This window comes from Erythrolamprus reginae, chromosome 1 (genome assembly GCF_031021105.1).
Source record: "Erythrolamprus reginae isolate rEryReg1 chromosome 1, rEryReg1.hap1, whole genome shotgun sequence".
Lineage (NCBI taxonomy): Eukaryota > Metazoa > Chordata > Lepidosauria > Squamata > Dipsadidae > Erythrolamprus > Erythrolamprus reginae.
This window is the reverse complement of record NC_091950.1, coordinates 134,336,096-134,362,418: the sequence shown is the minus strand read 5'-3', so window position 1 is coordinate 134,362,418 and position 26,323 is coordinate 134,336,096. Positions and strand designations below refer to the sequence as shown.

Sequence of the window (26,323 nt, the reverse complement as noted above, 5' to 3'; positions counted from 1 at the left end):
AGGATTTGAGAGAAATTATGGGTCTGTACTATGTACACAGAGGGATAATAATAATAATAATAATAATAATAATAATAATAATAATAATAATTTATTAGATTTGTATGCCGCCCCTCTCCAAAGACTCGGGATGGCTCACAACAGTAATAAAAACAGTATAACAATGGAACAAATCTAATAATAAAATCTATAAAAACCTCAACAATTAAAAACCATATAGCACATACACATCAAACATGAAATATAATAAGCCTGGGGGAGATGTCTTAGTTCCCCATTGCCTGGCGATATAGGTGGGACTTAAGTAACTTGTGAAAGACAAGGAGGGTGGGGGCCGTTCTAATCTCCAGGTGAAGTTGATTCCAGAGAGCTCAAAGGCTAAGACACTGAGCTTGCCTATCAGAAGGTTGGTAGTTCAGTAATTCAAATCCCTAATGTAGCGTAATGACGCAAGCTCTTGTTACTTGTCCCTTGTTTTGAACCTAGCAGTTCAAAAGCAGGTAAAAAAATGCAGGTAGAAAAATAGGTCCGCTTTGGTGGGAAGGTAACAGCACTTGTACACTTTCAACCTTTAGTCATGCCGGCTGTATGACCACAGAAACATATTCGGACAGTGCTGGCTCTTTGGTTAGCAACGGAGATGAGCACCGACCCTAGAGCTGGAAAGTGACTAGCATGCATGTGTAAGGGAACCATTACCTTATTTATTTATTTATTTATTTTATTATTTATTTATTAGATTTGTATGCCGCCCCTCTCCGTAGACTCGGGGCGGCTCACAACAGAATAAAACAGTTCATAACAAATCTAATAATTTACAATTAAAATATTTTAAAAACCCCATTATTAAACAGACATACGTACAAACATACCATACATAAATTGTATAGGCCCTGGGGAGATATCTCAGTTCCCCCATGCCTGATGGCAAAGGTGGGTTTTAAGGAGTTTACGAAAGGCAAGGAGGGTGGGAGCAATTCTAATCTCTGGGAGGAGTTGGTTCCAGAGAGTTGGGGCCGCCATAGAGAAGGCTCTTTCCCTGGGGCCTGCCAACCGACATTGTTCAGTTGACGGGACTCGGAGGAGGCCCACTCTGTGGGACCTAATCGGTCGCTGGGATTCGTGCAGCAGAAGGCGGTCTCGGAGATACCTTACTATCTACACCCTATAGCTGAACATTACTGAATCCTGTTCCTTGACCTCTTGCTCCAAGATCATGTATGCCATGTGCTGGAATCCTAAACCATCATCCTGGCACATATTCCACATGGTTGATGTGGAATATGGTTGATGACATTCAGCCAGGGAAAATTGCCAATTACTATTCTTACAGGGGACATGTGAAGTTGTTTGATAACAGCCAGACCTGGCCCCCTTCCAGAAACACATTAATAGCAAGATGTGGGCACAGTATGATTTTTGCCAACATTATTTTCTCCCACTACCCACTTCTACTGGGTAGAAGCAATGTATGGTAAAATTGATGTGAGAATACAAAACTAATGCAAAAACTAAAATTCTGCAGGATTTGAGACTGGCTCTCCAAAAGCTCCCTTGGACGATGCAAGAGTGCAAACACAAATACAGTGTATTTGGAAACAGTTCTTGCTAACAAGTTCCACATTGGGACTCCGTATGTCCTCAAAAGCAAGAGAACTTTATTCTATCACTGTAACATTTGGCTTTAAATCTATTTAATCTGTAATTCATTTCCTGGGTTTTTTTGTTTTGTTTTGTAGAACATCTTGGATAAATGAAAACAGCCGCAAAGGATAAATCAGCAACCAACATCATTTCTGTCAATGTTACTTCATGGATCATTTCAAATAATAATAATAAAAAAAGATGTACTACTTAAATTTACATGGAATGTCAATTTATTTCCATACGGTATTATTGATTGAAGTTGCTTATTCAAATTACAGAAGGACTTGGATTTCTCATTACAAGTTATCAATAGACTGTTCACATTTTATGAAATAAATATTTCCGGGAGAAATCCAAACAAACAAACAGATTATAGCTTAAAATTAAATTTTAACATTCCAACATGCAGGTAGTCCTCAACTTATGACTACAATTGAGCCCCAAATATATACTGTTGAGATATTTGTTAAGTGAGGTTTGCCCCATTTTATGACCAGAGTGGTTAAACAAATCAGTGCAGTTGTGTTAAATTTGTAACATGGTTTGTTCAGTGAACATGGCATCCCTGTTGACCTTGCTCGTCAAAAGGTTGCAAAAGGGGATGATCACATGACCTCCAGGACACTGCGTCCGTCATAAATACGAACCAGTTGCCAAGCATCCGAATTTTGAGTACGTGACTATGGAAATGCTGCAATGGTCCTTGAGTATAAAAGATGGTCATGTCACTTTTTCAAGTGCTGTAATTTTGAATGGGCCCTAAACGTTCAGCTGTAAGTGGAGGACTACCTGTAATTCAGTTCAGTACATATGAGATTTTCAGACATTCATAGTGTAAAAAGACTCTTGAGATCCAAAAGCACAGCAAGTGCCTTCAAGTCTAGACTAACAGCAAAATTTGAAAAAAGAATACAATAAAATTCACAACTCTCGACAATAGTCAAACTGTGGAATACTGCAATAAAGGATTTTAAGTAACTGTCGGTATTTTGTCTCGAGTAAGCCAACGCTCAATGATAATCGATTGGAGCAAGGCTAGGTAAAGTTGGCTCAAGGTTAGCCCATGAAAGCCCTTCAACTGTTGCAAGAGTTTCCAGGAGTCTTAGACAATCAATTTTCATGACCGTCACAGACCAGCATTAAAAACAATAATAAATAAAAATACTGCATTTTTCAGAGTATAAGTATCTTCAATAAAGAACCTTGGGTGTGTCTTATACACCGAATGTAGTCCCACCCAACCCCACCCTTTGGCCTCTGCCTCCCAGTAATTTACCTCCTTGCAGCAAACAGCGCATAGCCTGATCATCACAAGCAACTGATTATCAGCCTCCCGACCCACAGCTGAATTCAGGAGGCTGCAGGCAGGCCACGTGCTAAAACTGAAAGTAAAACTAGCTGCAAGGAGGCAAATTGCTGGGAGGTAGAGGCAGAATTTTATTTTCTTGTGCTAATCAATATAGAAATGTCTGTAGAATGTTCAAACGATTAGACTTATTTTTTAAAGACTGCTTTATTATTGTTCTAGACAACTTAACAAAATGAAGGTTTTTAAAATAAATGCTTCATCTGAAGAGGCCCAGTGCTATTGCATCTTCTTTTAATTGCTTCATCTTTTAAATAGCAGAGAATAATGTATACTTCCAGAAAGCTGCATCAATTTTAACAACATCTGTGCAAGTATAATCCGAAATGTAACAGTGTCCTGTTCTAGTATTGATAAGGCAGCTGACTTAATCATGTTTGGAGCAGATCTATTTAAATAATTGGGAGGGTTAGTGTGACTACATTTAAGAAAACTTTCTGGCATTAATATACTGCCATAATGTACATTTCTCCAATTCTGTGCTGTTTCTGAGTCAGGCACACCATGCACAGAAATACACAGCACACAGAGTATATCATTTATACTGTTTGCTGGGTGACAAATTGCTGGGGGGCAGAAGTGCTTTCCTCTTCTTTTCTTGCTTTCCTCCCCCAAAACTAAGGTGCATCTTATACTCTGAAAAATAGGGTAAATGGCAGACAAAATAATATGTTACACCTGGAGATGGATTATGAGTGAGTAAGTTAGAGTCTGCCTAATTTTGCATACAGAATACCACAATTTGGCCACATTGAGAAACTACTTCATACAGATTTGATAACAGTAATTGTACATTGAAGAAATGAATAGTTCCTGGATATTTTACTTCATGAGGAGTTACAAGCACAGCCCTAGACACCTTGGCTGAATGAGGGATACTGGGAACTAAACTTCAGCAACACTCAGGTCCAAGTCCTTCTATCCAGCTTTAAAGTATTATTATCTGGCAAGCATTAGAAAATAAATTTCCAATCTCCTACACCAGAGTTCCCTAAGCTTTATGGCTTTGTGGACTGGTGGGTGGGAGGGAATGGCTTAGCGTGATAGGTTGGCTAGCATGCACACATAGCTCCATTGGTGCAAACGGCGTGCATGTAGACCTGCTGTTTATGCAAATAGAGCACGTGGTCACACCCTAGCCCATTGCTTGCACTGCTTCTGCAGCCCAGTTCCAAGCAGTTTACGGTGTAGTAATGGCCCGTGGCCCAGGAGTTTTAAAGTATCAGTTTAACAGGCCTCCATTTCAAATGGACTTCTGGTGCAACAGACAAAATTGGGGACTAGATTTCATCTAACTGTGTAATGCAAGGGTGGGCAATTAATTTTCCCAAGGGGCCACATAAGAACTTGGGACTGTGGTGGAGGGCTTCCCCCCCCCCCACTGCGACCTCCGCCCTGCATCCCCTGCTTTCCTTCCAAATCATTCAGCAACTGGAAAATGTACTCTATTTATTTATTTATTATTTATTAATTGGACTTTTATGCTTATAGCCCTTCCTGACTTGAAAGCATTGATTTAAAAAAACCCAAAACAGAACATTTATGCTCCTCTCCACTTAAACAATGAAACCTGTACCAAAGATGAATGCAATCTGATCTGCAGGTCTCCCACTTGAGTTAATAAAAAGTGCTGGTCTTGCTTTGAGACAAGCTACCCTTACTCTTAACTCTGAGCATGCGCTACAAACTCCATCCTGACTCTTTCCTGCCTTGGATCTTGGAAGGAGGAGAGGTATTTACTAGTTTGTTCATGTCCTCTAACCTGCTTACATATGGACATGATGCTAGTTCGGACGGATGGTATAAATACAGATAGCCCTTGACATGAAAATCCAGCATTTCTACTGCTAAGCACGACAGTTGTTAAGCCCCATTTTATGACCTTTTTTTGCTACAACTATTAAGCAAATCATATGGTCCGAATCTACCTTCCCCAATTGACTTTTCTTGTTGGAAGCTGTCTAGGAAGGTGATCTCATGACTCTGGGATAAACTTGTCATAAATAAGTTGCCTAGCACCTAAATTTTCATTCGGATGCTGCAACGGTTGCAAGCGTGAAACCCGGTCATAAATCACATTTTTCAGTGCCATTCTAACTTCACATGGTCTCTAAACAAATGGTTGTAAGTTGAGGACTACCTATATTAGATCTCCTCCTCTTAAATTACCCAATTTGTAGCCAAACAGAGAAAGAAAGGCTTTCTACGCCTGCCCAACTGCGTGATAGTGGTGGTATTCAAATGTTTTTCCTACCGATTCTGTGGGTGTGGCTTGTGAGGGAGTGTCATGGGACTGACTGGGCATGGCAAAACTGTCATCACAAATGGCTACGCCCACTCAGTCACATGACTCAAAACCACGCCCACAGAACCTGGTAGGAAAAAAATTGAACTTACAGCTATTGCAGCCTTTCTTTCTACCTATTTTCTGCCCAGGCCTGGCATAAGCTGTCAAAGGCCTCCTCCTGCATGCAGCCTGCTCTCTCCTGTGGTACTTAAACTTAGTGTGCAAGGGGGAGACGGCGTCCCCTTCTACTCCTCCTGCGTCGCCTCACACGCAGCTCTTAAACTTAGCGAGGGGGGAGACGGCATCCCCTTCTGCGTCATCTCACATGCAGCTCTTAAACTTAGTGTGCAAGGGGGAGACGGCATCCCCTTCTACTCCTCCTGCGTCACCTCACATGCAGCTTAAACATGGCGTGCGAGGGGGGAGACGGCATCCCCTTCTACTCCTCCTGCGTCGTCTCACACGCAGCTCTTAAACTTAGTGTACGAGGGGGAGCCGACGTCCCCTTCTCCTCCTACGTTGCCTCACATGCAGCTCTTAAACTTGGCGTGCGAGGGGGGAGACGGCATCCCCTTCTACTCCTCCTGCGTCATCTCACACGCAGCTCTTAAACTTGGCGTGCGAGGGGGGAGACGGCATCCCCTTCTACTCCTCCTGCGTCATCTCACACGCAGCTCTTAAACTTGGCGTGCGAGGGGGGAGACGGCATCCCCTTCTACTCCTCCTGTGTCATCTCACACGCAGCTCTTAAACTTGGTGTGCGAGGGGGAGCCGACGTCCCCTTCTCCTCCTAAGTTGCCTCACACGCAGCTCTTAAACTTGGCGTGCGAGGGGGGAGACGGCATCCCCTTCTACTCCTCCTGCGTCATCTCACACGCAGCTCTTAAACTTGGTGTGCGAGGGGGCGCTGACGTCCCCTTCTCCTCCTACGTTGCCTCACAAGCAGCTCTTAAATTTGGCGTGTGAGGGGGGAGACGGCATCCCCTTCTACTCCTCCTGCAGCGCCTCATGCGCAGCACTTAAACGTAGCACACGGGGGGGGACGGGACAGTATCCCTTTCTCCTGCAGTCCTCGTGCGCAGTATTTAAACAGTGCGCAAGATCTGTGAAATTCGCTCTCACTCCCCCAGCAAGCTGTATGCATGTGCAAACAAGTGTGCTATGCCGCCAGGGAGGTTAGGTCACTTGAGGGGTGACTAACAATGTGAGGCGATTAACTGGGCCATGTGCTAAAGTGAAGGCAACATATATAGAACGGAGATGGGCAGAGCGAGCGGGCAGGGGGCCAGCCAGAGGTCGTTACTGGTTCAGTGAACCAGGTCAAATTTTCCCTACCGGTTCGCCGGAACCAGTGCAAACTAGCTGAATACCACCTCTGCTGCCTGAGCAGTTTTTGGAGACATGCATGGATCTGTTGAAGGGAAAGAGGAAAGAGGTGGGTGCTGGGTTCAACAGAAGATGCAGCTAGGTATTGATTCACCATTGCATCACTATAAAACAAAAAAACTCCTGGTTCTTATGCACTGGGGATTCTTCCAGAACTACATCTTACATATAAACGCTACAAAAAACAATGCAACGTGGTTTCAGTTCTACGCATACTAAGTAATAAATAGCATTAACAAATTCTAATACACATAAAGTAATTCAGCATTGGTTACAAAATAAGAAATCTTAATTTTTCATGCGCCATGTCTTCATAGGTTTTTGCTAAATGTTTCTTAGAATACTGTGGATAGTATGCCTGTAACTACTTGCTTAATAAGTGTTTATCTTGTCCTACTCCGGCTGCAGGTGAAGGCAAACATGGTCACCTATACCCACCAGGTTCATTTCTACTAATGGGTTATATATAAGGTGTACGCAACCTTGATTTCATACAGAAAAGTCGCTTGGAAATTATTAAATGCAGAAGGCACATTTAATTGTCCCATTGCCTGGGGGCAAGTATCCCTCAGTGAATTGATTGGTAAAAGGGCCCCCAGCATTGCCAGGGGAGGAGTGCCCGTTTTTCAGTTTAGAATGTATATTTCATGTTTTTCCCCTACAAACGGAGGAGATAAAAGTGCATTTCAGAATCTGATTTCATCCCTAGAGTATCTGGAAATTCTTATCGCATGAAAATAGGTTCTTGAAAATAATTTCTTCAACTTTGTGCCACGATTATTACCGGCAGAGAAGAATCCTTGTCATAATATCATATAACAAGAGACATATTCCAATACTTGGAAAGAATTTCAGAGGCAAGGTATCTCCAAGGGGTGATTATCTCAATAAATAATAGTCCAATTAGGAAATCTTCTGCCCTAATATAAGGCTGAGACGCAATCCAGAGATTTGAGTAATTCTGCCTGTGAAACAAATGGAGAGAACCAGCCTCACCCTTTGCAAAGCCTACTAATTGGCGTACAACACAAAGCACTCAATACGCGGTCTCAGTTTGCATGATTACAGCAGAAAACTGTTCTAGCAAATCAAAGAAGCTGTTGGACATTTGGAGGCTCACACTCTCGCTGTTCAGGGATGAGATGCCTTCTGTCTGCACGGATTCATGCCAATGTTTACAAAAATTTGGAACCAGCTGTAAGATACACAGAAGACAATAAACATAATTAGCTTGTGCAAAGATACATTTCACTTTAAAAAAAAGGTGATTAGGGCTGAGACTGACTCTCTAGTGTAGGGGAAAAAAAAGAAAACTGAAATGGTTTAACTGATGGTGGATTTTCTGCTTAAAAATGGGAGAGTGCAGAAGAAAAAAAACAGGATGCCAGTTTTCCCAATTAGCTACAGATTAACGTTAGATATTCTGGGATTAAGGAGAAAGAGTGAAGAGTCCAAGAATGCAAGACCACTTTCATGTTCCAGAAGAACCGTTGTACCTACCTGAACGGTCTTCTCAGTGCACTGGAAGGAGAGTCCAACATGGGTATTACTCCAATCCTATTGGTAGAGACTGAGTTAGAAATTTACATATAATTGAGCACCGCCCCCTCTGCTCTCCCCATGAGCCAGTTTTAAAAACGAAAGAAACCATAGTAAGAGGATAACCAAATTTTATTACACAACCATTAACTGACTAACTGACCACTCCGGCGTCCCTGCACCCATAACTGTATCGGGTGGGTTTGGACTCTCCTTCCAGTGCACTGAGAAGACCGTTCAGGTAGGTACAACGGTTCTTCTCCATTGCATCTGGAAGGAGAGTCCAACATGGGATATACCAGAGATTTACGGCCCATGGGAGGGAGAAGGTCTTGTCAGGGACGTTGGAGATAAACAAACACGTTGTAACACACGTCTCCCAAAAGCCGCCTCTGCTGAGGCGAAGGAGTCCACTTTGTAATGCCGAATGAAAGTTGATGGCGTCGACCATGTTGCCGCTCTGCAGATGTCATCTATGGACGCCTGAGTAGCCCAGGCCGCTGAGGTCGCCGCACTCCTTGTTGAGTGAGCCGTCACTCCTGGTGGTACCGGTTGGTTACGGGCTCTGTATGCCTCCGCAATACATTCCCTGATCCAACGACTAATGGACGCCGATGAAACTCCAAGTCCCTCCTTATCTGATGCAAAGGAAACAAACAACTTTTCCGACTTCCGACAACCTTCTGTGCGTCTGATATAAATCTTGACTGCACGGCGTACATCGATCTTATGCCACCTCAATTCAGACGGGTGGCTGCCGTGTGTACAGAAGTCTGGAAGAATTAATTCCTGTTTCTTATGAAATTCCGAGTTGACCTTCGGTATAAAGGACGGATCTAATCTCAACACCACTCGGTCTGGGTAAAAGATACAAAGGTCAGGGCGAACCGACAAGGCCGCCAACTCTGACACTCTCCGAGCTGACGTAATTGCCACTAGAAAGGCTGTTTTAAGTGACAGTAGTCTCAGCGGAATAGATCTTAGGGGCTCAAACGGCGGTTTCGTCAAGGCTTTGAGGACCAACTGGAGGTCCCACGAAGGAAACCGCCGGATCGGTGGGGAGTGTTGATTCGAAGCTCCCCGCAGAAAATCCTTCACCCAAGGATGGTAAGTCAATGATCTTACTCCTTCCACTCGTATTATGGTCGCGAGTGCTGCCACATGTCGTTTTAGGGTGTTGGGCGCTAGTCCTCGATCAAGACCCGTCTGCAAAAACTCCAGGACAGTAATGACCGAAGCCTGTTCAATATTGAGGTTCCTTTTGTCGCAGAAACTGCAAAAGGCTGCCCATGTCGATTGATAAATCCGTGAAGTAGATGGACGTCTTGCAGCCTGCATTGTCTCAATGACCTTCTCTGGTAGTTTCAATCCTTGTAGCCTGACCCGTTCAAATGCCAAACGGTCAGTTGAAGCCACTGGGGATCGGGATGTTGAAGTTCCCCTTGGCTGAGTGATATCAGACAGTCCGGGATCCTCCATGGCGGGGACACCGACAGTGCCACCAGGTCGGAGAACCATGGCCGCCGAGGCCAATGAGGGGCTACTAACAACACCTCCGCCCTCTCTCGCAGGAGTTTGTCCACCACTCGTGGTATCAGATTTGTTGGCGGGAACGCGTACAGCAGTCCCGGCGGCCAGTATGTCCTGAGAGCGTTGATCCCCTCCGCTCCTGGCTGTGGGAATCGAGAGTAGAACCTTGGAAGCTGGGTGTTCCGGGAGCTGGCGAAGAGATCCACCAGCGGAAGGCCAAACCGGTGTACTATTTGTTGAAACAGGTTTGGGTCCAACTTCCACTCTGACTGGTCCAAGGTGGACCGACTCAGCCAGTCCGCTTGCGTATTGCTGACGCCCGCAATGTGCTCTGCTGTTAGGGACCGTAGGTGTTGTTCGGCCCACATAAAGAGAGCCTCCGTCTCTTCCATGAGACGCTGTGACCTTGTGCCCCCCTGATGATTCAGGTGGGCCCTGGTCGCCACGTTGTCCGTAAGCACTAACACGTGCTGATGTTGAACCAGAGGTGTAAATGTCTGTAGAGCCAAGAATACCGCTCTTAATTCCAGGAAGTTTATGTTGCCCGATGTAAGGTCCTCTGTTGTCCACAATCCCTGAGCCATGTGAGCTCCGACGTGGGCACCCCATCCGGTAAGACTGGCATCGGTTGTTAGGATTATCTGGTCCTCTGTCTGGAATGGAGATCCCCTGCTGATTGCTGCCGATGTCCACCATTTCAGGGAGTCCCTGACCTTCCGGGGCAAATGAACCCGTTTGTGAGAATGACTCTCCTTGGTCCTCTGAACCGGTAAAAGGAACCATTGCAATGTCCTGATATGGAATCTGGCCCATGGAACGATGCCAATGGCAGATACTAGGGTCCCCAGTACCTTGGACAGCAAGGAAAGCTGTACTGGGCCCCGTTGGATACTGGCTATCAATTGTTTGATATTGTCCTGTCTCTCCTGTGATAGTGACACGGTGCCTTCCTGAGTATCTATAATCGCTCCCAAGTGTAGGAGCTTGGTGGTAGGTGTCAATTGGCTTTTCTCCACGTTGACTGTGAATCCGTGGAGTTCCAGCGTACGCAGTGTCTCGATAAGATCTCTCTCTGCTGTTATTCTGGACCTGGACAAAATGAGTATATCGTCCAGGTAGGCCATGAGCCTGATGGATCGAGCCCGTAGGCTGGCGGTCAACACGTCCAAGAGCTTGGTAAACGTTCGAGGGGCCGATGACAGGCCGAACGGCATGGCTCTGTATTGGAAGTGCCGTCCCTCGGTGCAAAATCGCAGGAATCTGCGGTGATCCGGATGTATTGGGACATGCAAGTAGGCCTCCTTGAGGTCTATGGATGTTAACGTGTCCCGCTTTCTGATGGACGCTAGAATGGTCTGCAGCGAGTGCATCCTGAACCTTCGGTATTTTATAAATAGGTTCAGTTGCTTCAGGTTGAGAATCAACCTGCAGCCTCCTGAGGATTTGGGCACGATGAAAATCATGGAGTAGAACCCCTTGCCCTCCTCCGGCTGCGGGACCGCTTCTATCGCTCGAATGTCTAGTAAGTGGGTGATCTCCTTGCGCAGTTGTAGTTTCTTTTGAATGTCCTTTATGAGTGGGCAGTGTAAGAAGCGGCTTGGCGGTGGTTGTACAAACTCCAGCCTGAGTCCTTGTGTGACTGTAGCCAGAGCCCATTGGTCGGAGGAGGTTGCCTGCCAGGCTCTGCCAAAGTCCTGCAGTTTTCCTCCTAGGGGTTGAAGTGCGGCAGAGTCACTTCGTGCGTTTGAACCCTCTCGAATTATTTCCACGAAAGGGTCTCCTGGACTGATGATATCCTCTCTGCCTGTCCTGGAAGGCGCCGCGGTCGCTCCTATAGGCCTGTTGGTTGTACTGGCCTTGGGAAAAGGAGCGTTGGCCCTGATGAGAGGCCGTGTTGGAGTCCCATCGAAAGGACTGGCGCCGTGAATACGGTGTGAACCTTCTGTCCGGCCGTCTGTTGGCTCTAGGGAGGACCTTCCTCTTATCCTTGTCCTCCACTAGGACCTTTTCCAGTAGATCTCCAAAAAGGGTGGAGCCCTGGAAGGGGCCGGAGGCGAGGCGCCACTTAGACTTAAGGTCGGCCTGCCAGTTTCTCAGCCACAAAAGTCGGCGTGATGACAACGTGGTTGCCATGCTCCTTGTGGAAAATTTAGCTGCGTGGAGGGTAGCATCCGCCGAAAACTCGGTCGCCGCCAATAATTTACTTAAGTCCTGGCGGAGACGCCCGTCTTCGGGTCCCAGTCGAGCTTGCATCTCTTTGATCCACATTAGTGATGCTCTGTTGATAAATGACGCGGCTGCTGCCGCCCTGAATCCCCAGCCGGACATCAGGTGCGCCTTGCGCAGCAGTGTTTCCGCTTTCCTCTCCTCTGGTTTGAGGCTTTCCCCCGTCTCAGAGGGGACCAAGGCGCTGGAGACAAGCGTCACGACCGGCTGGTCAATTGGCGGGAATTCCAGCAGCTTTTCCACCTCTTCATCAAAGGTGTAAAATTTTCTCTCGATGTTGGAAGGGCCCTGCGCCGCTGCTGGCTGCTGCCACGGTCTCTTTATGCCCTTTACGAATATGCCTGAAGCGGGAAAGTGGTCGGACTCGGGTTGGGGTTCATCCAGGAGCGAGGCCGAGGCTTGTTCTGACTCAGCGGCCTCCGCTGCTTTAGCAGCGCCCGGCAAGTTCATGACCTGCTTGGCTTTGGATAGCAAGGTTCTAAACAACGCCGGTTTAAACAGGCCAATCGAAGGTGGTTGCTCAGGAACATTTTCATCTTCTGAAAAGCCAAATTCTGGATCGCTGTCCTCAAACTGCTCCTGTTCCTCCAACAAGGACCCCAAACCCGAGGGGGGCGGTGCCGACCACGAACCCATCGTTTGTTGGGGGGGCCTCCCGTACTGTTGGGCCTCCGGTGCCACATTTTGTGAGTAAGCATTTACTATGAGGTCTTGTAGATCTGGAGGCAGATTCTGCCACGCCCCCGGCTGGGATCGCAAGCCCGCTGCAGTGGGGGTGAATGTGGCTGCTGGCCCCTGGTAGCTCCCTCCAGCATGGCCTGCTGAGCCTGGTCTAGCCCATGATGTGCTGGGGGAAGGCATGCTCTGGGGCAGGGGCAGGCCTTGTCGGTCTGGGGACCAGTCACCTGCTGATGTCACCCCTGTAGGCCCGAAGGTAGCTGGTGATAGGGGTTCTGAAGAATGCCTCTGTCCCAAAGGGAGCCCCGCTGGGGATGCCTGCAATGCCGCCTCAAGCTTCTTTTCCAGCGCTTTAATGCGCTTCTCAGCTTCCTTAATGGAGGAGGAAGAGGCAGATGAATGGGATTTTGCCTTTTCCTTAGGCTTCCCCTTATCCTTCTCCCTAGATGGTGCGGGAGAGCTCGGAACCTCCTTCCCTTGCGTGTCCTCCATATTACTCACGGCTGCCAGGCAATGTAAATCACGTTTTCTGTGCTTTCTGACCTCCGGTAGCTTATCAGGCCCACCTCGTCAGCACAATTCGGCAGGAAAAATGGCGCCCTCGGTTGCCCGGGATTTGCGCGTGCGCATTAGGGCGTCCCAGCCCTTTCGCGCCTAATTGGCCAGCCGCCAGCCGATCTCGCGCCAAATCGGCGCTTGCCGCCTAAATTAGCCCCAACATGGCTGCGCCCAGCCTCCGCGGCTTCGTGGGCTATTGCCTGGGTCTCCCCCGGCCTTGGGTCGCTCAGTCCGGACCCGGGGCGGCCGGTCCCTTGCCATCCTGGCTCTCCGTCTGGCTCCGCTGCATCGGCGGTTTCGGGGCTGCTGCGGCGGCGGCTGTCCTTTTAGCGGCTCGCTGCCATCAGCTGTGAGGCGCTCGGCTCCTTCTCTCTGAGTCGTCAATTCTGAGCCGGCTTCAAGCCTCCCAGTGGGGGGGGCGGACCCCCCCACCTTCGGCTGACAGCCTCGGTATGGCCTCGGAGGCCAGGGACCCCCAGGCTGGATGCTCCTCTGCGGGGTGCTCCCTCTGGGGGAATGCAATACCCCTGAGGAGGTTCGTTGGGGGTGGTGCCCGCTGAGGGCAGAGACCCCAGACCGTCTGAATCCTCTTGCAGCTTTATGTCCTGAAAAACAAAGCAAAGGGATTAAAACGGTAAAGAAAAAACAACAACTTATTCACAATTTATTTTCTATTTTTGTACATCATTAAAACCTTAAGCTACAACTCAGTGTGTCTCTACTCATTGACTGAGTTTTTAAAACTGGCTCATGGGGAGAGCAGAGGGGGCGGTGCTCAATTATATGTAAATTTCTAACTCAGTCTCTACCAATAGGATTGGAGTAATACCCATGTTGGACTCTCCTTCCAGATGCAATGGAGAATGTATGAGTACATAAATACAGTCGAATAATCTCTCCTCCCACAAAGGACAAATACAGAAATGAATGATACAAAACCGAACAAAACCATGTTAATCAGCAAGCGCGACTGGAATAACAGGGAAGGTAGCCATCCTTATTTGGGTTGTATCTCCCACTCACTTCGGCAGCAAGGCCTAAATGTTCTTATCTAAGTCCTGTAAGGCAGCGGGGATTAAGAAAGAGACCGAGGACCACATTCCTGCTCTGCAAATGGCACTCTATTGAGGAAGATGCTCAAGATTGCTTATTGCTATGAAGGGGCAAAAATGTCCACAGGGTAGCAGCAGCTTCAACCTCCAGCATGGGCTAAACAAGTTGGCAACCACCTAGTGATTGAGATCTTGCAGAGGGCAGAAACTTGTGGAAAGGAAATAAAGGGATTAGGAGACTAGCCTTATTTTCCTAAACAGAATCCGGTGGTTTTAGGGAAGCCCAAGTTATATGAAACTAATACTGCTGTATCAACAAAGAATACACTGCAGGGGAGATTTCAAAGGGCTCCCTACTCACAGAGACTTTGCCCCTATGGATCCTAGAAGAAAACTTTCACCCATATCCTCATAAGGTGGCTCTATGATGCCCCAAGACACTCTCTAATTGCCTTAATAATTTCCAAACACTAGAACCACACAAATACATTTTATATTTATTATCGTTTAAATCAGTGGTTTTCAACCTTTCTAATGCCGCAACCCCTTAATACAGTTCCTCGTGTTGTGGTGACCACCAACCATAAGTCTGGAGGACAGAAGGAAAAGGGGAGACATGATCGAAACATTTAAATATGTTAAAGGGTTAAATAAGGTTCAGGAGGGAAGTGTTTTTAATAGGAAAGTGAACACAAGAACAAGGGGACACAATCTGAAGTTAGTTGGGGGAAAGATCAAAGGCAATATGAGAAAATATTATTTTGCTGAAAGAGTAGTAGATCCTTGGAACAAACTTCCAGCAGACGTGGTAGATAAATCCACAGTAACTGAATTTAAACATGCCTGGGATAAACATATATCCATCGTAAGATAAAATACAGGAAATAGTATAAGGGCAGACTAGATGGACCATAAGGTCTTTTTCTGCCGTCAGTCTTCTATGTTTCTATGTTTCTAAGTCTAGCGCCAATTCTCCCAACAGAGCTTTCAGTTGATTGGCAGGAAGGTCAGAGAGACGCCCCCACTGTAAACGCCTGATTGGTCGGATTGTAAAAATATGTTCCAAGATGCCAGAATAGAAGCTTTAGTTCCTAATACCAGGGGAAATTTGTCTTTTCCCAGGGTCTCAGGCGACCCCCATGAAATGGTCATTCGACCCCCAAAGGGGTCCCGACCCCAAGGTTGACAACCCCTGGTTTAAATGATGCTAACCCTATACTAACTGATCGGCTGGGGAAATATTTTCACATTATAAATTGCGTGAATATTTTAATTAGACATGCTGTTTATTGCCCTATTACTATTTTTTCTCTTCCCCAATAACTCATTGCTGTATAAAATATTTACAGAGAGCCTAATGAATATGTTCCTGTTAAATCACTCATGCCCTCATCACCTCGAGGTTCGACTACTGTAACGCTCTCTACATGGGGCTACCTTTGCAAAGTGTTCGGAAACTTCAGATTGTGCAGAATGCAGCTGCGAGAGCAATCATGGGCTTTCCTAAGTATGCCCATGTTACACCAACACTCCGCAGTCTGCATTGGTTGCCGATCAATTTCCGGTCACAATTTAAAGTGTTGGTTATGACCTTTAAAGCCCTTCATGGCATCGGACCAGAATATCTCCGAGACCGCCTTGGGTCCCGTCAACTAAACAATGTCGGTTGGCGGGCCCCAGGGGAAGAGCCTTCTCTGTGGCGGCCCCGACTCTCTGGAACCGGCTCCCCCCAGAGATTAGAACTGCCCCTACCCTCCTTGCCTTTCGTAAACTCCTTAAAACCCACCTTTGTCATCAGGCATGGGGGAACTGAGATATTTTCCCCGGGCCTATACAATTTATGTATGGTATGCTTGTATGTATGTCTGCTTAATAATGGGTTTTTAAAAAATATTTTAAATTGTAAATTATTAGATTTGTTTTGGACTGTTTTATTGTGTTGTGAGCCGCCCCGAGTCTACGGAAAGGGGCAGCATACAAATCAAATCAAATCAAATCAAATCAAATAAAAAAATCAATAAATCAATCAATCAATCAATAAAGCTGCCTGTGATCAATATTATAGAAAGCTGCTCCTTTCCCCCCCCCCAAAAAAAGAATCTGGTGTATCGAATGGGATTTTTAGAAAAAAACGGAAACAGGAGAGGAGAAGAGTGAGGTTTGATGTACGTAAATTGAGTGTCTCCTGAAACCTGAAAATATAGACAACCTGGCATTTTAATGTCGGGTTACTGACACTGATTTATTTCTATTTGACATCTGAGGATCTAAAACCCTCATGGCAGGATTCCCCTTCTTTACCTGGTATACCTTCTGCCCCTGGAGCAATCTTGCAAATCCAACTGGAAAGTAACTGTGCCATACTCTATAGCAGGGATCCTCAAACTTGGCAACTTTAAGACTTGTGGACTTCAACTCCCAGAATTCTCCAGCCAGCATAGCTGGCTGGAGAATTCTGGGAGTTGAAATCCACAAGTCTTAAAGTTGCCAAGTTTGGAGACCTCTGCTCTATAGTCTGTAAAGCTTGATGTTCAAATCCAGACATACAGCTGTAGCAAGCTCAGATCTGAATGAAGCTGGACTTTCTGGCTGTAGAAGTCTGGCCTGGAGGGGACTGTATTTGTGATCTTGCACCTTCCAAAGCAGCTTTTGGAGACAAGAGTCTCAAATGCTGCAGAGTTTTAGTTCTTAGGGCTCATCCACACAACCACTTGGCTATGCTTTCCTTTCATCCATGCATCAGGAGGAAATCATGCTGGGGTGGCAACAGACTGAAGTCCACTACCGTGATCCCTTTGAAAATCACCTTGAACAATCTTCAGTAAGTTTCCTGACACCGATATCCTTACCTTCACCAAGATCAGCTTGGACTCCTTGGGTTTGGCAGCAGTAAAACGCTGTCCAAAGCAGAGATAAATGGTATAGTCAGGGGACGAACGCCTTTGACCATTACGGAACTCAATCAGTTCTATTAAAGAGAAAAGACCAGGATTCATAGCTATTTAAGGCAATATATGGATTCATAAAGAAACACACACAAAAAAAGAACCCAGGGCAAATAAATACAAAAAAATCTAAAGTTATTTTACATCAATAAGAAGAAACCTACTGAAGCAAAAAAAAATTGGATCAGAACTCAAAACTGGCTGGAAGAAATATTGAAATATAAATTAGAAACAAAACCAGAAATGTACCTATTAGGAATAATCAGAGGACAACATAGCAAAGAAGATTATTATTTAAATAACTCACATACTAACATCAGCAAGATTTTATGTTCGCACAAACTTGAAAACAAGAAAAGATACCAAATGAAGAGATGGTGATTAGGAAAATGTTAGACTGCGCTAAACTAAGTGAATTAACTTATGAATTACAGAATAAACAAAATAAGAACTACTACAGAGTGTATAATTGGATAGAAAAAATAATAATAAGAAAGTGAATTAGTATTAAAGGGAAAAAAATAAAGTAACAAAAATAGAATTAATAATAATAATAATAATAATAATAATAATAATAATAATAATAATAATTTATTAGATTTGTATGCCGCCCCTCTCCGAAGACTAGGGGTGGCTCACAACAACAATAAAAACAATATTATAATGGCACAAATCTAAAACCCTATCACAATTAAAAACCAAACAGCACATACATACCAAACATAAATTATAATAAGCCTGGGGGAAAGATGTCTCAAATCCCCCATGCCTGGCGGTATAGGTGGGTCTTAAGTAGTTTACGGAAGACAAGGAGGGTGGGAGCAATTCTAATCTCTGGGGGGAGTTGATTCCAGAGGGCTGGGGGCCGCCACAGAGAAGGCTCTTCCCCTCAATAACCCATTAAGCAAGCCTTCCAGAACGTGATTATAGGCTATTGGGACTTTCTGCGCTCCCTCTCAAGATGCCTCCATAAAATCTCCTGGCCCAATCCATATTTCAAGCATTTCTTCCTAATACAATCATACTATTAGTAGAGCAGGAAAGAAATGGTTTATCCCATATAATACCTCTAGTCCAGCGATGGGAGAACCTATGACACATGTGGCACACTGAGCCATATTGGAGCTTCCTAAAGCCTCCAGAGTGCGAAAAATGGCCCAAAAGGCAAACTGGAAATTCGGAAAAACAGACTTCCGGTTTGCCCATTGGGTGTTTTTCGGACTCTGGAGGCTTCAGGGAACTAGTTGCTAAATTATTGGTTTCCAATGTTTGTTTTTCTGTGGAAAACAGGTCCAAACGGCTCTTTGAGTGCTTAAAGTTGCAAATTCCTGCACGAGGCAAATCTAACTGCTCCCTTTGAAGCCCCCAGGGAAGGTCACCACCAGTAGCAAACATGTGGCTCCAGGATGCTGCAAATTCTCAGTTGTCAAGCATCCAAATTTTGTTCATGTGACATGGAGATGCTGCAGTCATAAATTCAAGGACCGGTTGTAAGAATTTTTTTCCAGTGCCACTGTAACTTCCAACAGTCATTAAACGAATAGCTGTAAGATGGGGACTGCCTGCGATTACTTTCCTTTTAATTATTTCAACCCAGATGTCACAGTGCCTGAACTGAACACTCAAGAAATAAATAAAGACTTATTGCCTCATTTCTGGATCCTCACCTTGACGGAACTGTTCATAGTTGAAGATTTCAGTTTCAACATTCCTTGGCAGTAATTTACGTGGAGGGTCCTGAGATGGATTGTCCAGCTCCTTGGAGAATGCGTGGAAGACCTTACAGTTGCCAAGTCGTTTGGCCCAGATCCTTCCGTTTTTCTGATGCAATAATAAACTTGCAGCGTTTAAGGCAGTCAAGGTATGTTGAATTCGCTTCTGATCCGTCAGCACTTCTGGATTTGGAAACTGTACGACCTGTGCATTATGTGGTTGGTGGCAGTTCTCCTGGTTGTAGGTGAACATGCAGCTGTTTACTTCCGCTTCATACTGCAACTTGTTATGATAGTAGATGAAGACCTTTATGTTAAACACGGCCTGTTCTGCAAAGAGACAAGAGTACACAGTGTAGTGAAAGCAGACTCGGTATCCCTTTGTCTGCAAAGCTTTGCATGCTGACCAAGCATTAGCAGAAAACAAAGAAGACAGAAAAAGGAGCTTGGGAAGGAACTACTCTCCAATTTCCAATTAGAAGGTATATTTTTTGTTAGCCATTCCTGCACCGGTACAGTGGTACCTTTACTTCAGAACTTAATTCATTCCATGACCAGGTTCTTAAGTAGAAAAGTTCTTAAGTAGAAGCAATTTTTCCCATAGGAATCAATGTAAAAGCAAATAATGCGTGCAAACCCATTAGGAAAGAAATAAAAGCTCGGAATTTGGGAGGGAGGAGGAAGAGGAGGAGGATAGCCGCTGCCAAAGGAAGTAGGAGAGGTGAGGGGAATCAAAAAAATCCCATTTTAAGGCTTAAAAAAAAAAAGGGACTCTGAGGAAAAAGCTTCGTTCGCTCTAGACTGCCAAACCCTCCTTAAGCGCCACCGAAAGGCTCCTCTGGCAGCCCAGAAATGTCAGAGATGGCCGGGATTAAAGGGGGAATGGCAGGAAACTGGCTGAGCCTTTGTGCCGCTCTCAAATTTCCTGGGAAATTTTTCCGCCCTCGGGTTCTTAAGTAAAGGCAAAAAAATCTTGGAACACCCGGTTATTATCTAGAAAAGTTCTTAAGTAGAGGCCTTCTTAAGTAGAGGTACCACTGTATTTTTATTAGTTGCCTTCATTAAAAAAATTATTTCACTGATCTAGAGTAGGAATTCTCAACCCCCGGTCCGTGGACTTGTACTAGTCCGTGCCATGCCAAAAACCTGGCCGTGCATGGTATGTTTGTATGCATGTTTGGTTTTAATAAGAGTTTTTAGTCATTTTTAATATTAGATTTGTTTCATGTTGTTTTATTGTTGTTGTTAGCCGCCCCGAGTCTGGGGAGAGAGGCGGCATACAAATCTAATAAATAAAAATAAATAAATAAAAATAATAAATAAATAAATAATAATAATAATTATTATTATTTATTAGATTTGTATGCCGCCCCTCTCCGAAGACAAGCAAAGCCAGGGGTGAAATTCACTTGCCTTCCTTACCAGTTCGCAAATCTGCACACGGCTTCTGCGGCTGTGCAGAGCATGAAAATTGACACAAAAAGAAATGGATATGATGACAAGACGGTTAAAAGATCAAGAAGAAACAGAATTTTATGAGATATGGAACAAAGTGTATATATGGATAAACAAGAAGAAATATTAACATTAACAGTAAAAATAAATAAATAAATAAATAAATAATAGTATTGCATTAGTAGAGATACGATTTAAGTGTTATGTTAGACTTATTAGGGATATGATTTAAGAGTTATGAATTACAATGTATGAAGATTTAATATAAAAAGTTAAACAAATTTCTTTTCATTTAAAGTAATAAGTTGATTTAAAACTTTTTTGAATGTATTCTTTTTTGTATTGAAATTTTACTTCAAGAATAAGCGGGGAAGATACAACCCCACTTTCATGTTAAATGTATGTTTGTCAGTTTTGTCTATTTTAAGAAAATTTAATAAAATATATTGAAAAAAAAGAAAAGAAAATTGACACAAAAAAAGGGACGTCATGATGTCCGCGTGGGTGGGCAGGGCTTCGCGCAGTCAGCCCTACTGGTGCGTGTGATCCCAAAAGAACCGGCTGAACTTCACCTGAGCAAAGCCCCATCCGCGGATGTAGGCAGCACACAACAGCACGTCCCCTCCAGTCCGTGGAAAAACCTCCCTCCATGGAACTGGTTCCTGGTGCCCAAAAGATTGGGGGCCACTGACTTAGAACAGGGGCCCCAACCTTTGGGACCTCAGGGAACACTAAATTCATATTTTCTTTTTTTTTTTTCAGTAAACAAACAACATAATATATATCATTTATATTCTCTTGTGAGGAGGAAAAACATAAACCGTCTTTTCTAATATCAAATTATTTTCTGGTGAAAAATACAATCGGTATACAGTGAACCCTCGAGTTTCGCGTCCTCGAGCATCGCGAAAGGGCTATATCGCTAGTTTTCAACCCGGAAGTAAACTCCACCATCTGCGCATGCGTGCCTTTTTTTCTATGGCCACGCATGCGTAGATGGTGGAGTTTCCCGCCGGGCAGATAAGCTGCTGGGCGGCTTCCCTGGGTCTTCCCCCTCTTGCCCCGGTACGGCGGCGCGAGCAACGGCGTGGGCGGGCGGGCGGCACGCGCGGGGACACCCCAGCTCTGCTTCCCAGCTGGGAAGCGGCCCCAGCAACAGCGTGGGCGGGCGGGCGGTGCGCGCGCGCTTGGGGAAACCCCAGCTCCGCTTCCCAGCTGGGAAGCGGCCCCAGCAACGCGCGCGCGCTTGGGGACATCCCAGCTCCGCTTCCCAGCTGGGAAGCAGCCCCAGCAACAGCGTGGGCGGGCGGTGCGCGCGCGCTTGGGGAAACCCCAGCTCCGCTTCCCAGCTGGGAAGCGGCCCCAGCAACGGCGTGGGCGGGCGGGCGGCACGCGCGCGGGGAAACCCCAGGCGCGAGCAACGGGGTGGGCGGGCGAAGGGCGGTGGAAGTAAAAACACCATCTGCACATGCGCAGATGGTGTTTTTACTTCCGCACCGCTACTTCGCGAAAAATCGATCATCGCTTGGGGTCCTGGAACGGAACCCTCGCGATGGTCGAGGGACCACTGATACTGTTATTTCTTTTGGTTATCAATATCTTTTTTTTATTGTTATTATTTTCTTAGCCGCTTTCATACACTCCTACTTGATTAATTTAATTTCATACAAATTTTATTTTAAAAATCACTCTATGTGTATCATATTTAATCTATTATATCAAAAAAATTCATATTTTTTAATCCGGCGGACCACTAATATGATCTGCCTAATGACTGGCTGGGTAGGCGTGGCCAGGTGGTCATTTGACAGGGGAGGTGTGGCAAATTTGATGTCACTCACGTTGAGGGGTGCCTTGCGGGCCTCTACTCGCCCCTCCCTTCCCAGCTGCTCCTCACCTGCCCCCATCTGGGCTCCTTAGGGCCCCAATAGGACACAATTGTTGGAGCTATGCAGCCTCCATGAGAAAGAGTTGACAAAAGAACTGGCTCAGTTCAAATTGGATCTGACCAAAAAGGAGGCTCAGCAGAACCCTGAGGACTACTAGCATAACCTTTCCAAGCAGAAGGAAGAGCAAGGCCAGGTATCAGCGTCTGGAGCAGTCGTTCTCAACCTTGGGGTCGGGATCCCTTTGGGGGTCGAATGACTGTTTCACAAGGGTCACCTAAGACCATGGGAAAAGACAAATTTCCCATGGTGTTAGGAACTAAAGCTTCTATTCTGGCGCCTTGGAACATATTTCTACAATACGACCAATCAGCCGTTTACAGTGGGGGTGTCCCTCTGACCTTCCTGCCAATCAGCTTATAGCTCTGTTGGGAGAATTGGCACTAGACTTATAGCTGGGGGTCACCACAACCGCAGCATTAGAAAGGTTGAGAACCATTGGCCTGGAGACTAAGCAAGCTGAGATAGTCAGCCAATTTCAGACCTTGATACAGACCCATAGGAACAAGGCCTTCTCTGGCTCTGCCATCAGTGGCGCTTCCCTGCAGCCTTCACCCAAAGCCCTACATTAGGAGGCTGAAACAGACTCCATCAGATTTTCTGCCCTCTCTGACCCGCATAAAGACCCCAAAGTGGGAGACTCTGTAGCGACACAAGCATTCATTGCACATAGACCATAGCTTCAGTCTCCCTGATTCAGTGCAATATAAAGAACGCAAATAATTTTTCTGTGGACCATCAAAATTTTCTGGTGAACCACCAGTTGGTGACCACTGACCTAGAAAGTCCTGGGGAGGAACATTATTGATGGCTGGTTGATCTGTTGGGAGAGTAGCTGAAGGTATAAACACACTCTCTTCCATCTTAACTTCATTCCTCATTCCATTATCCTGATGCTCTTCGTTCAGATAAATATTATCAACGAAACAGCTGGTATTGCAGACAGCTTCTTCTAAGACAGTGGAGAAAGGACAATTATTTTCAAATCAAAAGTCACAAGTATGGCATTTTAGCCAGTGAGCCACTTTTACATGTGTCTACTGTTTGCTCAATGAACATAAAAATCTTTATTTTATTAGGGGAAGATGGGGGAGGCATGTCAAGATTCAAGAGTTTGGGGGAAAGGAAGCTAAACAATGGAGGCATTGGCTGGAAGTTAAAAGTCTTACAATGGCAACATGCATTGGACACTGCCAGCAGCTGATGCATATGGACTATTCATTTTTATTTATTGATTGATTGATTTTGTCCAATACACAATGAGGGTTTTAGTGGGTATACACATAGTAAAATACACAATGAAGGTTATAGAGGAAATACCCATAGTAAAATATATCTAAGAAAGAAGAGAAGAGAAGATACAGTAATACCTCATGATACGAACTTAATTGGTGCAAGGAGGAGCTTCGTAAGACGAAAGGTTCGTAAGATGAAACATTGTTTCCCATAGGAAACAATGTAAAGTCAATTAATCCGTGCAACCAAAAAAAACCCCTGCAAAAAAACGGCTTTCGGCGACTGCTGGGAAGCCGCGCGGCTGTTTTAAAAGGTGACAGCCGGCCTGGGGGGCTTCCTAGCACCCCCCCGAACCCGGGTTCGGGGGGGTGCTGGGAAGCCCCCCAGGCCGGCTGTCACCTTTTAAAACAGCCGCGCAGCTTCCCAGCTGTCTCCCGAAGCCGAACGCGGAAGTTCGGCTTTGGTGTTCGGCGTTCGGAGACAGCTGGGAAGCCGCGCGGCTGTTGTAAAAGGTGACAGCCAGGCGGTGGGCCTTCCCAGCGGTCTCCCGAACGCCAAAACCAGAAGGGGCAAGGTGGGGGGGGGGGGAGAACGGGAGGCTCAGCATTCCGTCAGTCGCAGCGCTGGCTGTCAACTTTTCTTTTTAGCACTGGGAAGGCAAGTCAGCTCCTGCCCAGTGCTAAAAAGAAAAGTTGACAGCCAGCACTGCGGCTGACGGAATGCTGAGCTTCCCATTCTCTCTCCGCCCCCTCGCCTCCCTGTGTTCCTAGGAGAAGTGCTGGTGAGGAGCAGAAGGTCTGTCTTGCCTCAATCCCCAGCACTTCTCCTAGGAACACAGGGAGGCGAAGGGGCGAGGGGGGGAGAGAGAGAACGGGAGGCTCAGGAAGGGAGCTCGGGAAGGAGCCCACGGTCAGTCGGCTGCGGGCGGGAGGAAGGCGATTGTTGCGCTGCCGCCAGCATGGCCTGGCTGGCAGCGGAAGATGTAACGGAGCCCACGGGGGATTCTTCCTCCCACCCGCAGCCGACTGATCGTGGGCTCCTTCCCGACCTCGGAGAGCTTCCTGGTTTTCGTCCGTGTTGGATTTGTGAGCTTTCATGCCCAGGAAGCTCTCCGAGGTCGGGAAGGAGCCCACGATCAGTCGGCTGCGGGCGGGAGGAAAGCGAATGCCACGGGGCTGGGCTCGGCTCCCCCCCTTACCAGCCCAGCAGGCAGCCGCCGCGGAAGGCTCCATTCTGTTCCCTGCCGGCCCGATTGAGCGGCCGGCGGTCTCTGCCACGGAGCCCGGCCCCGTGGGCTCGGTTACATCTTGCGCTGCCAACCAGGCCATGCTGGTGGCAGCGCAACGAAGAGAGACATTTGCTTTCCTCCCGCCGGCCCCTCAAATTGGATGCACCCTCGCTGGTCCGCTCGCCCGCGCCTCCTCGCCCGCCGCCCGCCCAGGATGCAGACCTGCTGCCTCGCCCCACGCCCGCCGATCCTGCACCTCCTGCTTCCCCCCCCCAGCCAAAAATACAAAGGCGGTCAGCCGCCGCCCGCGGAGCAATGGGAAGCTGAAGCCGCCAGCGGTTTCAGACTCCCTTTGCTCCAGGCTGCTCCACCCTGCCTGTCATGCGGCGGCAGACCGTCTTTGTGTTTTTTGCTGGGGGGGGGGAGAGCAGGAGGACCTTCCTGACTCCCTCCCCCAGCGCCGGACCTCCTGCCCTCCCTCCCAGACAAAACCCCAAAGTGGCCTCCCGAACCCGGAAAGAAGCCCCGCCGCCGGCTGTCACCTTTTAAAACAGCTGGGCGGCTTTCCAGCAGCCTCCGAACGCTGAACCCGGAAGTTCGGGTTTGGCGTTCGGCTTCGGGAGGCTGCTGGAAAGCCACCCGGCTGTTTTAAAAGGTGACCGCCGGGCTGGGGGGCTTCCCAGCAACCTCCCGAACCCCGAACTTTTGCCGAACTTCCGGGTTTGGGGTTGGAGGGGGTGCTGGGAAGCCCCCCAGCCCGGCGGTCACCTTTTAAAACAGCCGGGCGGCTTCCCAGGAGCCTCCGAACGCCGAACCCAGAAGTTCGGGTTTAGCGTTCGTAACACGAAAAAAGTTTATACGAAGAGGCAATTTTTTTCTGAACCCCGGGTTCGTATCACGAGTTGTTCGTAAGACGAGGGGTTCGTATCTTGAGGTACCACTGTATAGGAATAAAACATATCAATGAAAGAATAGAAGAAGAGATATAGGAATAGAAGAAAGGTATAGGAGATATAGGAGAGCAATAGGACAGGGGACGGAAGGCACTCTAGTGCACTTGTACTTGTGGCGAGGGGGGCGTTTGCCCAGGTTCGCCTGGTGCACCAGTTGCGGCCCTATCTGGACCGGGACTCACTGCTCACAGTCACTCATGCCCTCATCACCTCGAGGTTCGACTACTATAATGCTCTCTACATGGGGCTACCTTTGAAAAGTGTTCGGAAACTTCAGATCGTGCAGAATGCAGCTGCGAGAGCAGTCATGGGCTTACCTAGGTATGCCCATGTTTCACCATCACTCCGCAGTCTGCATTGGCTGCTGATCAATTTCCGGTCACAATTCAAAGTGTTGGTTATGACCTTTAAAGACCTTCATGGCACTGGACCAGAATACCTCCGAGACCGCCTCCTGCCGCACGAATCCCAGCGACCGATTAGGTCACACAGAGTTGGCCTTCTCCGGGTCCCATCAACTAAACAATGTCGTTTGGCGGGCCCCAGGGGAAGAGCCTTCTCTGTGGCGGCCCCGACTCT

At 46.8% G+C, this 26,323-nt stretch overlaps 2 protein-coding genes across 9 annotated transcripts in view; one reads left to right on the top strand and one right to left on the bottom strand.

Moving 5' to 3' along the window:
• Nucleotides 1-1,859, top strand: part of LOC139174833 (malignant fibrous histiocytoma-amplified sequence 1 homolog) — a 28,365-nt gene extending 26,506 nt beyond the window's left edge. Inside the window, exon 11 of the mRNA XM_070765474.1 lies at nucleotides 1,740-1,859. Coding sequence (XP_070621575.1) covers nucleotides 1,740-1,757 — 18 coding nt within the window. The 3' untranslated portion in view covers nucleotides 1,758-1,859. The remainder of the gene's footprint in view (nucleotides 1-1,739) is intronic.
• Nucleotides 1,860-26,323, bottom strand: part of IRF7 (interferon regulatory factor 7) — a 44,899-nt gene continuing 20,435 nt past the window's right edge. For 7 of the 8 annotated variants that reach the window (XM_070765485.1, XM_070765545.1, XM_070765522.1 and 4 more), the window contains 4 exons: nucleotides 23,106-23,279; nucleotides 18,882-19,256; nucleotides 17,119-17,237; nucleotides 1,860-7,881 (listed from right to left, as the gene is read on the bottom strand). In XM_070765485.1, coding sequence (XP_070621586.1) covers nucleotides 7,723-7,881; nucleotides 17,119-17,237; nucleotides 18,882-19,256; nucleotides 23,106-23,279 — 827 coding nt within the window. In that variant the 3' untranslated portion in view covers nucleotides 1,860-7,722. The remainder of the gene's footprint in view (nucleotides 7,882-17,118; nucleotides 17,238-18,881; nucleotides 19,257-23,105; nucleotides 23,280-26,323) is intronic. The other variant, XM_070765536.1, reaches the window with a different exon arrangement.